General features: G+C 39.4%; 1 protein-coding gene across 1 annotated transcript in view; it reads left to right on the top strand.

The window, feature by feature from the left end:
- Positions 1-12,888, top strand: part of FRMPD4 (FERM and PDZ domain containing 4) — a 110,984-nt gene extending 98,096 nt beyond the window's left edge. Inside the window, exons 11-16 of the mRNA XM_010581570.1 lie at positions 1,779-1,868; positions 2,462-2,644; positions 5,927-6,065; positions 6,664-7,725; positions 8,052-9,323; positions 10,543-12,888. Of these exons, the coding sequence (XP_010579872.1) occupies positions 1,779-1,868; positions 2,462-2,644; positions 5,927-6,065; positions 6,664-7,725; positions 8,052-9,323; positions 10,543-11,894 (4,098 nt within the window). The 3' untranslated portion in view covers positions 11,895-12,888. The remainder of the gene's footprint in view (positions 1-1,778; positions 1,869-2,461; positions 2,645-5,926; positions 6,066-6,663; positions 7,726-8,051; positions 9,324-10,542) is intronic.
- The last annotated feature ends 3,539 nt before the right edge of the window (positions 12,889-16,427 follow it).

The following is a 16,427-nucleotide window of genomic DNA, read 5'->3' as shown; positions in this document are numbered from 1 at the left end:
CTCTGAGAAATGCCTTCGTTACATGCATACAGCTGGGGGTGGTTTTAGACACCATAACGAGGTTTCTTTATGCAAGTCATCTCTTCTCTCTTTGTAGTCAATGGAGAGAAACAGGCACTTCTAGGGAGCGATTCATCCCATCCCACATCAGGAACCAAAAATAGGTCAGATGACTTGTGTCCTAGAAATGCCTATTTTTCTCCATGGACTATAAAAAGAACCTAAGAGTGACTAGTTGAGACATAAAATGAGTTGAATCCTGCTTCATGACACTTTGTTTCTGAATGGAAAAAAACCCAAACACCTGGTGCCTGAGCTAAGGTTTATTGTGATCAGCAGAAATCCTGCTTGGAGGTTTCCGATCACGTCATGACTGCGAACGCAGCTCTATGTGTTTGACCTGCGATGCTCAGGAAGAACGGCCACCTGCTGTACTGCTGAAGCTAAAGCCAAATAGTGCCAGTTGCTTATTGTTTATCCTGGTAGTGTAAATTTGGATTTATTTTGGAAGCCATTGCTGCTGCAAGCCTTGCAGGTGATGAAGTAGCGTACAGTATTGGTTCTGGGTTAGAGGAGACGTTGCAACAGTCCCTTCCTGCAGCAAGCAGAATTCATTGGTTTTGCTTCATTCTTTTTGATTTGAGCTTTGGAAATATGTTGTGTGCCCACCTGCTTTTTTGGTAGGTAGGTCTCAGAAACAAAGCATCTGAGCTCTAACACAGGAACTGATTTCTTTCTGGGGTCTTCTCTCCCTCCGCATGAAGGGAAGCCTATCATTCTCAGGATTCTCCCATTTTTACAGCCCCTGTGTATTTCTCCACCAAGTGAACACCTGGTGAAGGGAAGGGGAAAGCATCACCACTAGTTGCTCTGCTTCAGATCCATTTCCTCCTTGGTGTCTAGAAAAACCTTAGGGTAGGGGCTCTTGAAACGCTGTTCAAGATCAAATAAGATTTTGAATTAGAAATCTAGTGGCTGAAATGAGAGCAGCAAATGAGATGAGCTTGTTTTAACTTCTCTTTTAAAAGTCCAGATATAAGGATTTACACTGAGGAGGTATAAGGTTTGGGTCCAGACTGGGTAAAATGAACTGTTCCTTGTTTCCATTCAGTCTTATAAAATATTTCCAAGTTGTTCCTCTTTAAGTAGGTAGTTTAAGCTAAGAGGAGAAAAAGAAGATAAATTATGACACGTATTGCATGATATGGTCATATGTATTGATGTAGTGTATTTAGCTTTCAGATTTATTCCCTACTAAATATAGTGGAAGGGTTTTATTTTAAAAAATAGGAAATGCAGTAATGAGGTGGAATAATATGCCATATGCCACAAGTACCTAGCAAAATGTAATACACATAGCTGACAAAAGCAAATTCTTTGTTCTCTTTCTCTGTATAGGTACATAAATGTTTAAGAACTGACGGTGATTATGAATGGAAAGCTGCTGTCTAGCCTTGAAATCCCTCAATGAACAGATGTTTAATCTGAGTAGTTTAACATTTTCCTTTCATTGGAGCAGTCACGATGTTCTTGCAGTGCTCTGATCTGCTCATACCCAAGTCCTCAGTGCATTTTAACTAAACAAACAAGATCTTAATTTTAAGAATGAAACTGTTTCTCCTCATTTGAAACTCAAGCATCTAATGATTTAGTTTCAGGCTCTGAAAAGCTGTTATTGCAGTCCATTCTCCTTAGACTACACAAATAAATTTTCTTTCTGAATTTGGTAATATGTTGATTTCTACCACTACCTCTTACCCCTGTTTCTCCTTCCTCAGCTATCTGCTCTGCAAGCCAAGGTGCATTATCTAAAGTTCCTCAGTGATCTACGATTATATGGAGGGCGTGTTTTCAAGGCAACACTAGTGGTAATACTTCTCTTGAAATAGTCTCTCTCCTTTCTTGATTTTTTTTTATACAAATGCCTTTTTGCAATAGCTGGATCATATCATTTTCTTTAGAAGTTTAGGTTCTATTTATACACTTAAAAAATCATTGTTAATTGAACCAAATCTTTTTTTTTTCTTTTCATCTTGAAAATAACATTCCTGTTATAATTTGAATTTTACTGGGGATTTGGAGATAGGTAGCACCTTCTTGGCAAATAGCGCCATCCAATTAACTATACAATACTAAAATTATCAGTCTGGAAAACTCTTAATGACAAAGATTTTCTTTTAATAGAAGCAGAGTCCATCCATCCATCTGTCCATCCAACTATCCATCTAAAAACTAGAGTATAGTCAATATCCAGCAGCAGATTCCTTTACTTTTGTTTTTAATTATGAATCAAGTATGTTCTTGTATATCATCCCTTCTTAGAAAAATGTAATAATCTTTAGTGTAGAAATGTCAAGGCAAATGTAGCTCCATGAAAATGAAAGAAGGCAGTGGTGATTTCTGTCGCTATCCAGTACCTGTCATGGTTTTTACTTTTGCTTTTTTTCTTTTTCTGCTAAAGCAGGGAGAAAAGCGTTCAGAAGTGACTCTGTTAGTAGGGCCGCGGTACGGAATCAGTCATGTGATAAACACCAAAACAAACCTGGTGGCTCTCCTGGCAGACTTCAGCCATGTGAACAGGATTGAGATGTTTACAGAAGACGAAAGCAGTGTTAGAGTTGAGCTGCATGTCTTAGATGTAAAAGTAAGTTTGTTGTTGATTTATATTGATATAACATCTTTAAATAATGTTTTTGTCTTTGAGTTTTTGATCAAGCTATACTGTCTTGAATGTTTTCATGCCAATAATAATCTGAGGGTGCGTTTTTAGCTCTTTTTTGGTCAGAGTGCATGTAGATTATGGCTTGGGCATTTGAGGGCCTACAGTTTACCAGACTGGCATATTCTATTCTGATTTTTCTCTTGGCTGGCCGCAGGCAACTTGTTTTGTTGTTGTCTTCCTTGATTTCCATGGTGAGAAGAGGTGATGATGAAATTGGCTTTCTTTTGAAACTTCTTGAGCCCCTAGAAGCTCCTTGAGCCCCTAGAAGCTCTTTCTAGTGTAACAGACAATATTATTACCATTAGAGAATCTCCAGCTGCATCAGACCAGTGTCCTCTGTAAGCCAGTGTTTATCTGCAAAGTTCACTGTAAGTAACCGCATAGCGGTTACCAATGAAATAAACTGTAAAAAGGCAAGGTTTTTTCTTAGCCCTTATAATCCTGCTTCACTGCTTTGCCCTACATAATATATTCACAGATGTTCTTCATCTGCCTCTGGTCATTTAATTTCTCTCAAATCCCACTTAACACTTTGTGTCTGTGGCATCTAGTGGCAATGAGTGGAGTTCTGTATATATATTGTTCTGGTTCTTGGCGTGGTTTGAAGTGAAAGGCTTCATAGACTGTCTAGAGCATTAATCAGGATAATCGGAGATTGAAGGAAGAGTTCTCATTATACTTGAAACTTAAATGTTCTGTTAAAATAAGTAGAGCCTAGCAGTTCTTTTTGCTTACCCAGCTATACACAAAAACATACACAAGGAATATTTTACTAAGCTTTTGCTTTGAATGCTTTAGGTTTATTGACCTGGAACTGTTTCCCTGTATTTAAGTTAATGAAAAAAACATTGCTGTAGATTAATCTAGATGCTCTTTGACAGCAACTTAAGAGAAATGTACAGGTTGGTGAACACAGCATCTCTTTCACTGTACTTAGCAATGATAAAATCTGAGGATCTCAGGCTACTTTACCTGCATTACTGTGCTAAACTCATAGCACTCTTGTAAGAAAGCTGTTATCGCCTTCTTAGAGATGGCGAAAGTAATATAGAAATTAAATCCTTCCCATCTGCTGGTATGTAAAATGCAGCACTGTATGCCATAGTATTACATATTACCATGGTATTATGTTGGTTTATATTATAACACTGTTACTGTTTTATTGCAAACCACGTATATCCCCATCTCCTTGCATTTCGACACAAGCGATCTTAAACCCACAGAGACTGGCCTAACATTAAAATTACAACTCTGAGAGGCTCTGGATGGAATTTGACAAAAAATTGCCTCTCTGTGGGGCACGAGTAAGGGTTGTCACTGTGTCCTGTGCAGGAGATGCAGGCACACACAGGTAGGTGTTCTCAACTGATGTTTTCATCCCTTGGTTTACCCTAAGGTAGCAGGTTCATATATCCAGATTCTGAATATGCCAAAACATGTCATATATGCCAATATTTCCTTAATGAATACATGAATAAACAGTTTGGATTTTTATTTTATTTTTGGTTCTTTTTAATGTCTTCTCAAACATGTATCACTTGGCAGAAGCAGGCAATAAAAGTTTAGCTGTCATAGGACTGTTCAGCAGGTTAACAGTAGTTCACAGCACTGGTTTCTGCAATCTGAGATTTCTGTGGAGGTCATCCATTTCTGTCAATCGCTGCAGAAAATTTGAGATGAACATAGCATTTCAAATGTTATTTTTTAGTAGTCACTCGAAAGAACAGAGATTAATCAGCCCATTGTAGGTTTGATAATTTATAGTTAACTTTTATAGCTATAGTTGAATGCTTTGAAAGAAACAGGTACTGAATAGAAGCTCAAACTGTAGCACAAAATACTTTAAAGAAAAAAAATGCTTAAATTTTTCCATGTTGCTAAAAACTGTTCATATGACATTCAGGGCACCCGGGGTATTTTGGCCTAAAATGCTGCAGCACTGGCATTTGAAAAATTATCAGACCTATTGTGGGTTTGGTAGTAAGCTATGATCATTAGTTATATTTTGGCCACAGCCTCCATCAGAATCAATTGTCTTTTAACTAGTAAGGGATTGAGTAAGTTGGAGAGCCATCCTTGTTGTAGGTAATGTTGCTCCTGGAACAAATGATGCAGGTCCCTGCATCTGTCTTGTGACAGTGGGCTCTGCATGCAAAATTATGATAAATTGTCACAAATGTCCACATAGCTATGAGTCACTGCAAACTGTGAGTGATAAGATGGGTTGTCTACAGTGTAATTTCTATCTATGTATCATGGTAAGGGCTTCATTTTTATTTCCTCTCTAGGAGTTTTAGAGGCTAGCCACCTTAAAATAAATTTGAGAATAGCAGCTTTTGGTGTTAAAAGCTAGAGACATGAACAAAAGTTTTAGGCAAAGAAATGTATATATTGTTGCAAAAGAAAATGGAATTAAAGTATGTTTCATGTGGATGTCTCGGGTTTGATGCTTGCTAGCCTGGCAGCCATAGTTTTTCAAAGCTCTGAGGTCTCTCATTTTTGTTAGGTCTGACTTTCTTTTCTAAATGCTTTGACTTTGTTTTCTTTGCTGATCTCCCTTCTGAGGATCTTTCTCCATTCTCTTTGTGTTTATCTGCTTATTTTTTCATCACTTGTCTTTTCAGTAATGCCAGGCCACAAACACCGAAATCTTTTAAGCTGTCATTGTAATATTTGCTGTCACTGCCGTGTAATGATAGCTTTAACCTCACTACTGTATTTTCTGAACCTGAACTTTCCCTGACTCTGTTTGCTTCCCGTATCTTGTTTCTTTACATGTGCTTCAGGCACCTCATTTTCTAGGAAGCTGCAGATTCCCATGCTACTGCAATACTCCAGCGCCTAATGTACCGCGTTCTTAGCTCTTGGCAGTTTCAGAGTAACAGTAAACAGTGCTTTGGTGAGAATAATATATCTATGCAAGAAGAAGGTGGAACAAGAGTCTTAAAACGGTCAGCTTCATTCAGAAAGAGAGCAAAATCAGCTGTTAAAATGCCCAGTTGGACTTCTATCTTACTGCAACTCCAGTCTTCTAAATGTTTGATACTGTTCGATATTGGTAGAAAGGAAAATAAGTTCTTGTGTGTATTTTTCAGTGTGGTGTTTGTGATGTGATTCCTTTTGCTTCCATGTAGTAGTATTGTCAGCAGTTTAACAGATTGATGAGGAACAGCCTTAACCAAGACTTGGTTGTATTCTTCTTAGCCTATTACTCTGCTGATGGAGTCATCAGATGCAATGAATCTTGCTTGCCTAACAGCTGGATACTATAGACTGCTGGTTGACTCAAGGCGCTCAATATTTAACATGGCCAACAAGAAAAATACAGGGAGCCGAGAAACAGGTATTCATTGCACAGTATGTTAACGACGGTCCAATGTATAAAGCAGAAGCCAGCTTAAGCCAGTGCACCTCCAGAAAAATATAAGGCTATCCCAAATGAGATCTGATTGCTGGCTCATATCTAACACCACAGTATATCAGTTCAGCTTTATCGTGTTCTAATATTCGGCCTATGATAGCATCTTAATGGTAAAATAAACCAGGTGATGAATTTCTTTCATACTGTAGTGAAACAGGTGCATGCTCCCTATGAGTGTTATTGTTTCATGTGCATATATCTTTTGTAAGAATACGTACGGTATTGGAGAAACCAGCTGGGGATTTGGGTTTGTGTTACTGTTCCTGGAATAGCATTTGTACCTAGCTGGGGTTTAGTTTTGTGCTAAAGTACAAAAGTACCAGTTAAACTTTAGGTCATTAAATCAACAGATATTTAACTTAGAGCAGAGGTGAGTTTGAAAGTGCTTTTCTGAAGTGTTTCATGGCTCAGCTGCCCTATTCAGAGTGTTTATTGCTCAGCATTAACAAACTATTGTTTAAAAATTACATGACTTTGCTCTTTGATTTCACAATGTTGATTTTATTTCACCATGCTATAGGAACTGAAAATAGAGGGAAGCATAATCTCCTTGCTTCTGAGTGGAACTGTATACCAAAAACTACCACTTTCCTGGCTGAAGGAGATCAGGAGACTCAAATGTCCTTTGCTGATCCAAAACAGAAGACTGTAGATGTTTCTGAAAGTCTGTTATGTCAAAAAGAACACAGACATCTGTACATAGAAAATACTTATAATTCAGGTGGATTTGATCAGCATCTGGCCAAGCCAAGTGACCCCACTGAAGCAGAAGAAAGCAGAAATTTTAATCAGCCTTCACTGCTGTCACTCTCAGGTTTGGAATCTAGCAAGAAAGCACAGGATTCCCCCAGGGGAGCAAAAGTTTCCTTTATATTTGGAGATCACAACTTGGATGGTATCAATCCCCAGACTCTCGGCTATGAAAGGCTTTTGGATGAAAGTCCAGAAGTACTAGAAAAACAAAGAGCCATTTATATTAATAATGCCAATGACATTAAAGGCCTGGAGTTGTCACCAGATGCTGAAAGCATTCAGTTTGCTACAAATTCTGTTTACGCAACTATAAATGATGGTAAAATATTTGGAGCTGCAGAAGGGATAGAGGAGCCTTTGCTGCATGATATTTGTTATGCAGAAAACACAGATGATGCCGAAGATGAAGATGAAGTAAGCTGTGAAGAAGACATCATGGTAGGAGAAATCAATAGGCCTGCTCTTCTCAGCCTTTCTGGTTCCAGTGATGACATTATTGATCTGACTTCACTTCCACCTCCGGAAGGTGATGATAATGAAGATGATTTCCTATTGCATACCTTAAACATGGCCATTGCTGCTCCTCCACCTGGCTTCAGGGACAGTTCAGATGAGGAAGACTCTCAGAATCAAGCAACGCAGCCTAGAGACAACAAGGAGCAAGCCAGTAACCTAGGCAATGATGACATTCCAGTGTCGCTTATCGACGCTGTCCCTACTAATACAGAGGGGAAGTGTGAGAAGGGGCTAGATGATGCTGTAGTCTCTACACTTCAAGCGCTAGAAGCTTTGGCTGCTTCAGAGGAACAGCAGACGAATGACAATTCAGGTTCTTTCACCATAGTTACATTTATTCATTGAAAATCATTCCATCTCATCTATTTAGCTTTGGAAATACTCCATTTCATGAGGGTTGGTTTTTTTTTGGTTTTCCCGTTTGTTTTTTTTTGCCATCATTTTGCATACATCATATTCCATATTATTTAATGGATCTACCGTTATGTTATTAAACTACCTGTCCCGGGAACTGTGCAATAAAGTCAGAGTATTCTTACAAAGCATATTTTTGTCTCTAACACACCCCCTTTGCTTGTCACTTATCCAGGTGCTTTGGCTGCTGTCATTTAATTGACTCTTATTTTTTGTGGCTTGCAGGTGTAGCTATCCTGCGAGCATATAGCCCTGAGTCATCTTCAGATTCTGGCAATGAAACAAATTCCTCTGAAATGACTGAAAGCTCTGAACTAGCCGCAGCACAGAAACAGTCAGAAAACACTGCACGTATGTTTTTGACCACAAGCGAAGGCTACCAACCCCTTGTGGAAGAGCAGACTGAATTTCCCATCGCTAAGAATCAGGCTGGAGGGCCAGGCATGAAGCCCTCACAGCCTTTGGCTGGTCGTCAGGCTGCAGAGCTACAGTCAAAAGTTGTGCCTTCAAAGCAGATTCTTCATTCAGATAACATGGAAATGGAGCCAGAGACCATGGAAACAAAATCTGTCACTGATTATTTTAGCAAATTGCACATGGGATCCTTGGTATATTCTTGCACTAGTAAAAGGAAAAATAAGATGACAGACAGCGAAGTAAAAGCACCCTCTGATGGCAATGCTACTGTGAAAAAACAACAGGGATCTAAAAAAGCAGAGCCTGATGAAGATCTAAAAGCTAAATTTGGAACTCTTTCAGCAAGAGACAGTCAACGCCTAAGCACTTTTAATGTGGAGAGAACTGCCTTTCGCCAAAGATGGTATGCTGCCGATGATGGGGCAGCAGATAAGCCAAGCCCAGAAACAGTGAACGGGAAGACTTTTCCAAGAGTTCCTGTCCTTGGTAAAACAGAAACTGACTGTAAGGATGAAGTAGATCCTGAGGTGGATCAGGATGATACCTCAGGGCTTAGCCAAGGTGAAAACTTTCTGTCAGATATGACTCCCGTGTCTTCAGCCAAAGACCTAAACGACGCAGAAGATACCGATTTATCTGCAGATGACCATCCTTCAAAGCTTCCAGAAGCTGAGCAGAGTGTGGCTAGACTTTGTGAATATCACTTGGCTAAGCGCATGTCATCTCTGCAAAGTGAAGGCCATTTCTCGCTGCAAAGCTCTCAGTGCTCTTCAGTGGACGCAGGATGCAGCACAGGCAGTAGCACGTGTGCTACCCCCGTCGAATCTCCTCTTTGTACCTCTGATGTTAAGCACATTATCTCTGACCCGTCAATGAAGGGCATCGCCTATATTCCAGCAGATGAAAGAGCTGCCATTCTTCCAAACCATGGAACGACATACAAGGACCTGCACCAGCAGCCTGAAGCCGTGTGTCACAGAATGACGGTGCCTGTCGTGCATTCAGCAATTAATGCTGAACCGCTGTTCGGCACTTTGAGAGAAGGATGTCATCGGATCCCCAAGATAAAAGAAACTACAGGTACAGCAGTAATAAAGCGTTTCTTATGTTTGCTTTTAAAGCTACATGTTACCGTTGAGGACTAGGTGAGACATTTGCGTTATCTTTACCTGAAACTACATCATCAAGCTGTAGCAGGCGGTGGGATTAGACCTTCAGCATATCTATTCATTTTACTTGTACGCATTGAGATATTATTATGAGCTGCTTACAAAGATCATTTTTTTTAAAAAACCTCTCATTACAGTTAAAAATATTTGGGGATGGAGAGGCCTCTCTTCCACTCTTTGGAAACCTCTCCAAAATCCATAGTCACTTGAGTTCCAGGATACTTGTTAGATTATAAGATGACTTCACAAGGTATATTAACGTAGGAGAGAAAAACCTGTGATTCATTTATTATGTATCTTAAATGCTATTTTAACAGATTGTCAAAAACATGCCAGTATGAATAAAAGGCGCTAAATGTAAGGATGTGAAAATGTCACTACCTTCTTAAGCATGTATTTACCTCACCAGCTGACAGTAGGTGTTTTCCTTAAGGAATAATTTACATATAGAACCATTACTGCATTTTTAAGTTCCAATTTCAAGAGATTTTATGAACTTACTGTTATAAAAAAAAAAAAATGCAGCGTTTTTCAGCGATAGAATTAGAAGTTCTTTCAGTTAGGTTTTAAATGTTTCCCTCTTCCTGGGTTGCAACCCACATGTAGCAGTAGTGTGTGAGTGCATGAAAATCCAGGAGTGGAACAGGCTAGGAGCTAGAATGAGAAATGTTATTTCTCTGCCAAAAAAAACACATAACCAAACCAAAATTACCATGAATGCATCTTTCCTTACCCTCTCAGGTGTAGTTAAAGAAGGTATTTTAATGTGCAAATAATCATCTAATTAGTTAATAGAAAACATGCAGTCCATATGTTGGGGGAGATTTAGGATGTTTTATAGATGATTTTCTCTTCTTTTTTTTAAATAAGTCTGCTGTAGTGGAATGAACAAATAACTATTCATAAGTTATAATTTGTTGATAGATTTTAAGAGTCATCTTAATGAAATACAAAAGACACAAGGAACTAGCAATGAATTTTTTGTGAAATATTTTGAGGAATGGAGACCACTGGGAAATACCAGGAATCCATTTGTCCTGACTGTTAAAGATATTTAAAAGTTCAGTCTCTGAATATTATCAGGGTGATGCTTAATTATTCTGTCTGCTCTTCTACTACCCCTAGTGTAGCTTTCACAGAGCCTGAAAAGGGAAGACAAGGAGGCATGCCTACAGCTTTTCCTAGACAGCCTCTAGCTGACTCCATCATGCTATCATCCATGCTATCAGAATCAAAGGTGCCAAGTCAAAATCAAGACTCTTGTGACATTCCCAAAGTAAATCAGGCTTGTGGGGCAACAGTTAGTTTACGGCCATATGACATGATAGGAGGAAGCCTCAGGATGCCGCACAACAGGAAAGTGCTGAGACGCAGCAGCAGCATCATTGGAGGATCTGCAGGCATTGAGATGCTGTTTGAAAAGAAGGCAGCCGCAGCCAGCTTGAAATGCCTGGACATCACCCGAAGGGACGAATCCAAATCGGAGAGGAGGGTGGAACTCCCCCTGGGCAAAAAGCTGTCAAAAAGTTATTCCCAGAGTTGTGTGTACGTCAGCACTGATAGGAAGGACAGTAAGAGGTGTTCGGGCACACGCGCCAGTCAGAAGGACTCCAAGCCGTGTCGAGCGTTGCCCTTGCGGAAGCTGGACACCAGTGCCTGGAGGTGTCACGGCCCCTTTAGCTATTGTTTCCTAAGCAGAGGAAACGATGACAATGATGATGAAGATGACCGAGACAGCCATCAGCTCTCACATCTCTTCGAGCCGCAGATCCCGTGTGAGCTCGCAGAACCAGTTGGTCAGTTGTTTTCCAGTGAAAATGAGCAGAAAGTCTTGGAGTCCCCAAAAGCTGCTGAGCCCCCACAAGACAAGGCAGTCAACGCGCATGAGAAGAGCAGTGCTGACATCCAAGGTGGCCAAATTGATGTGAATCTCAACGATGTGGCCTTCGATGCACGAATCACGCGAATAAATGTGATGAAGGAGAAGACATATGCAATGCCTGATGGATTTATTGCAGCACAAAAGGATGCCAATGAGCTACTCTCACTGGTCCGAGCAAGTATGGGCAAGCGAGAAGATTTACATCCAGAAACATATGACCTTAAACTTTCTAAGTACAAACAACTGTTATCTATGGAATCGAGACAGTTGGGAAGTGCCTGCAGGAAAATGGCCATGGCTGATAAAAGCCCTGAGGAAATGCTTTTAGCTATGACTTCCAGCTTTCAAGTACTCTGTTGTTTAACAGAAGCCTGCATGCGTTTAGTTAAAGTCATGAACTCTGAAACACAGCAGCAGGAAATTATAGCTAAGATAGACGAGGTTGTAATAAACTACATTTGTCTTCTGAAGGCTGCAGAAGCAGTGTCAGGCAAGACCTCCAGTGATCCTAGCATTAAACTCTTGGCTCGACATTCGACTACCATGGCCGCTATTGTAAGCACACTAACACGTTCTCTTAAAATGCTTTTAAACAAATAAAATACAAAAGTCACTTCATAATCTACCTTTGCAAAGCCATACATAAAAAACTTTTATTTACTGTATGTGTATGAACTAATGTAACAAACTCAGCTTTCTCTGTATATTTTGTTATTTTATATAAAATAGGTATGAGATTAAAAAAAAGTTAAAATACTGAACACTGACAAAAGTAATGACCAGATCTGTCCTTCCGTTTATACAGAAACAAAAGCCAAAAAACCCCCTCCCTAAGACCAGAAAAACAAACAGAAAAAATCCCATGTAGGAGCAAATTGATGTTTGGCTATTTTTCATATAGTCAAATTTATGGTTGTATGAAGTGAACTTTTAAAGCCTGTTATGTCAATGAAGTTGTTTTCTGTTTCATCCAAGTTTTCACTTGGAGAATGCTCCATGTTTAGAAATGAGAAATTAAATCATAATGTATATAACACAATATTTAATGTTTTAAAATTATAATTTTTAAGCATTGAAAATAGCAAAAAGACATTTAAAATCCAAGAGACTATTATAACTTACTAGAGAATATATATATAATAAATGACTCTTTTGTTCATATGGCCTGAATTACCTGATTCTTCTTTTCTAGGAAATTCTGTATTAAAAAAAAAAACAAAACAAAACCAACTTCAGTGGGTATCTGATGTATTGAACATTAGTGTTGGCATTTTAGATAGTGAAGGTAACTGTGGAAGACTGAGGACACAGAAACCAGAGTGGTGGTTGTGGTCTCTCTGAAATGAAAGGTTGATGCCATACTGGTCAGACCAGAAGGTCTAGGGCAGGTCTACACACTCCTTTCCCTGGTAAATGAGAGAGAGACGACGGTCAGGAAATTCCTATGCTGTTTACTGTTTCATCATATAACTATGGTGCATCTGAACAACATGAACTGCATCTATTTTGTTAAATATTTTATACTTCATATTTTATGATTCTGAATGTTTAACTGTAAATAAGTTAGAAATAAAATGAAGTTTTCAGAATACAATAAATATCTCTGAAATATTTCCAGCTAGAGACAGTTTTTCTCTGAGTGATGACGAAGGCAATTTGTGAATAACCTCTCCCATCTGAACCTTTCTGGAGAACATTTTGTAGTCTTGTTTTTCACCTCTCAGTGTCACCTGGCAAATAGGCTTTCACAAGAGCATCTGTTAAACTTTTCAGTCACCAAGGAGCAGCAGCCCTTGTGGAAAGCGCAGAATACCGTTCTCCAAACTGATGTAGGTAATTTTCATCTGTTCCTCATAATGTCACATGCAAAGAGTACAACCACTCTGTTTTGAAAACTTAGCCGTTCAGTTGAAGCACGTGTGAAGCTTTCTGTGCCGAACTAGAAAGACTAAACCAACAAAATTAAGGTTTTTGACAAGGAAATACTTTCTTGCATAAAGTGATGCACTTCACTATGAAACCAAGACGTGCTTTTCCCTCCCACTGCAGAGAAGCATCTTCAGAAACACAGTATCAGAAGCTCAATCTGTTGTCCGTAGGAGAAAAAATCTGAGACCAATTCACTTAGCACGTGGACCCACTCTTGAGGGCAGCTCAGAGGTGGGCTGAGGCTGAATGACGTCGGGTTGTGGGTGACCACAGCCCGTCCCAAGCGGGGCTCACGCTCAGGGCTCTCGTTCCGGCAGCCCCGAGAGCGGGGCTGTGCGCGCTGCTCTTGCTGCAAGTACCAGTGAAATTCTTTCTGTGGGTTTTGAGTATTTCATACTGGGGAAAAACAAGCTGAATTGTTGTACTGGTACGTATTCCTTGACTGCTTTGTGAGTTTATGTAAAAATGTCATCAGTGATTTGGAAATGCTAAGTTTAAAAAATAGATTTAGGATTGTCACAACTAAGCATCAACATAGATCATAGGGATGTGGCACTTTCAGGGTTGCTAGTCCAATCCTTTCCATTCCACTCCATTTCATAAATTGATCTAATTTTACTTCACAGGTAAGTAGATTTTTGTTGTCCTTACTGTTTAAGAACTTTTCTGATTGTAAACTTGCTCATTTTGCTCCCTAAATTTAACTGTGATCTTTTTTTGTGGCGATATGTTTTAGGTTTAAGTAGTGGGTATTTTTCCTCTTCTTTTTGATGCATTTTCACAGAATCATAGAATGATTTGGGTTGTAAGGGACCTCTGGATTTCATCTAGTGCAATCCCAGCTCAAAGCAGGTCTCATCAGGTCAGGTTGCTCAGGACTGTTTCAGGTTGAGTATTGGACACCCTCCAAGGATGGAGATCCCACAACCTCTCTGGGCACCTGTTTGACAATCCCTATGGTTAAAAAAATAAAAATTCTTTATGGCTAATCAGAATTTTCCATGTTCCAACAATATCCATTGCCTTTCATTGTTTCACTGTGTACCCTTCAGAAGAGTCAAGCTCTGTCTTCTCTGGTATCCTTCCATCAGGTAGCTTGCAGGCTGCAATAAAGTCTCCCCTGAACCTTCTCTCCTCCAGGCTGAATAATACCAGTTCCTTCAGCCTTTCTTCATATATTGTGTGCTCCAGCCCCTGACCAGCATGGTGAGCTTCCACTGGACTCGATGGTGTGACTTCATAAACTACCACCATGTTCCTGGCTCAGTTTTGGTGAACAGGATCATCTAGCCAAGCTCTCCAAGTCACCTCTCAGAAGGCACCTTCCCTTTCCCCCAGGGTTTCAGATATCCCCGTCCGGTACCATGTGAATGTCTTTTTCCTAATCTTTCCATACAGAATTATATGCAGGCTTTTAAATGCTGCCTTCTGAGGACTTTGTACAGTGGCACAGCTGCTGGAAATAATTTGTCTGCAGTCTCCTAGAATCACATGTATTCGCAGGCTAATTAGGTTGGTGGCTCATGATCATCCTTTGTCAGTAAGTATTTTCATCTTTCTTCTGCTTGCCCTGTCCAGCTAAGGAGATCGCTGGATGATAATAGAGATAACTGTTAGTAATTCTAAATCATATGACCTTGTGCATCAGTTGCTACTGAATTATGGCCTATTTCTGTTAACCTTAAGCATTAAGGTGTCCTTGTCTTTCTGTGTGGTATCCTAATAGATTCCCGCATTAATTGTGTGTCTCAACTTTATCAAGAAATGTCATCAGTATGTACCTAATTCTTGCAGTAAGTCAGTAAAGAAATACTAAATAAGATACTTTCATCTGGAATATACTATACTTTTATAAATTTTTATATATACACTGTATGTTTAATGATTTTTTTAACTTGACAAAATGACAGGCATCTTCATGTTTAAGTCCCTGAGTTCAGACTATTTTCTAAAATTACATTTGGCAAAGTTTGCCATTTTGCAATTAAGAAACACAGCTGCACACCTACATTTCTTTTCCTTCTCCATCAGTCCATGATCACTGGAAGATGCAGAATGATCCATGATGTCCTCACTGCTCACCAGAGTTGTGAAATACTCCCTCTTACACTAGGACTTTATTTGAGGCTGAGAAATGGGCTCCTGAGTAACTTGGTCACTTACACAATTTATATCTAAGAGAGACCCTATGACTGCACTGAAATCCAGTTAAAGTTAGTAGTATTTTATCAGGGATTAATTTGGCTCAGTAGGATATAACTGTAGAATTGTAGCAGAGGATGTTAAAAGCCAGAGCCTCATCGCACTAAGCACTGAACTGGTACAAACTGAAAACTTGGTTCATGTCACAAGTAGCTTACTGCTGAGCGTGTGGCACTGACATTAACCAGTCTTTATAACTTGCCACTCAAAGTTCAGGAGTAGCTGTTCCGCACAAAAAGAAAGTGATCGCAGGCTTCCACTGCGCTACCTGTGGAACAGCCCTACTGTGTTTTGAGACCTAGATTTGGCCGAAGCAATAGAAAGCATGAGGCACTCACCATTAAAAAATAAAATAAAATAAAATAGTAATTACACTTTCTTGTAGGTGTTCCCAAGATGAAATCTGAAATTTTTTGTCAGTGCTGATGGAATTTGGGAGGCGCTGATGGGTGAAAATTCATGAGACTTGATAACAACACTTCCTTTGGAGACTTTGAAGCAATAGGTTCTGGGGAGAGAAAATTTAGTCTCACAAGATATGGGAGTGAATCTCTGATTTCGTAAGGGAAAAAACAAAAGGCACACTAACATAGCAGTCTGTTGTACTAGAGTAAATGTAAACCTTTCAGTATTGATTTTGAAGTGCACTTCTATTCTGAAAAGAGACTCTGCTATTAATGGCACATTTTTATGCAATAGGCCATATTTAGTTGCCTTTTAATGTTCATTTTGTCATTCTGAAAAAATAATTATTTATTCTGAGCCTGCAGATTTAAAGAAGAGTAAAAAGGAATGTGTTACATCTCCCGCTCCACTAAGAAAACCTTCTAAATTCTTTTTTTTTAAGGGGTTGTCCCATTGCACTGGGTTTATGTGGACCTTATTGCTCAGGTTTGGGGGATGTTTGCTCTTTATGGTACCTGCACTTGCAACCATCTTCTGTTATTCTCAGCATGTTATATTTGACAGATGTTACCTGGAGCTATGTCAGTTTTTCACAAC

This window comes from Haliaeetus leucocephalus, unplaced genomic scaffold (genome assembly GCF_000737465.1).
Source record: "Haliaeetus leucocephalus isolate CR32 unplaced genomic scaffold, Haliaeetus_leucocephalus-4.0 Scaffold795, whole genome shotgun sequence".
Taxonomy (NCBI): Eukaryota; Metazoa; Chordata; class Aves; order Accipitriformes; family Accipitridae; genus Haliaeetus; species Haliaeetus leucocephalus.
This window is presented reverse-complemented; position numbering and strand designations above follow the sequence as displayed.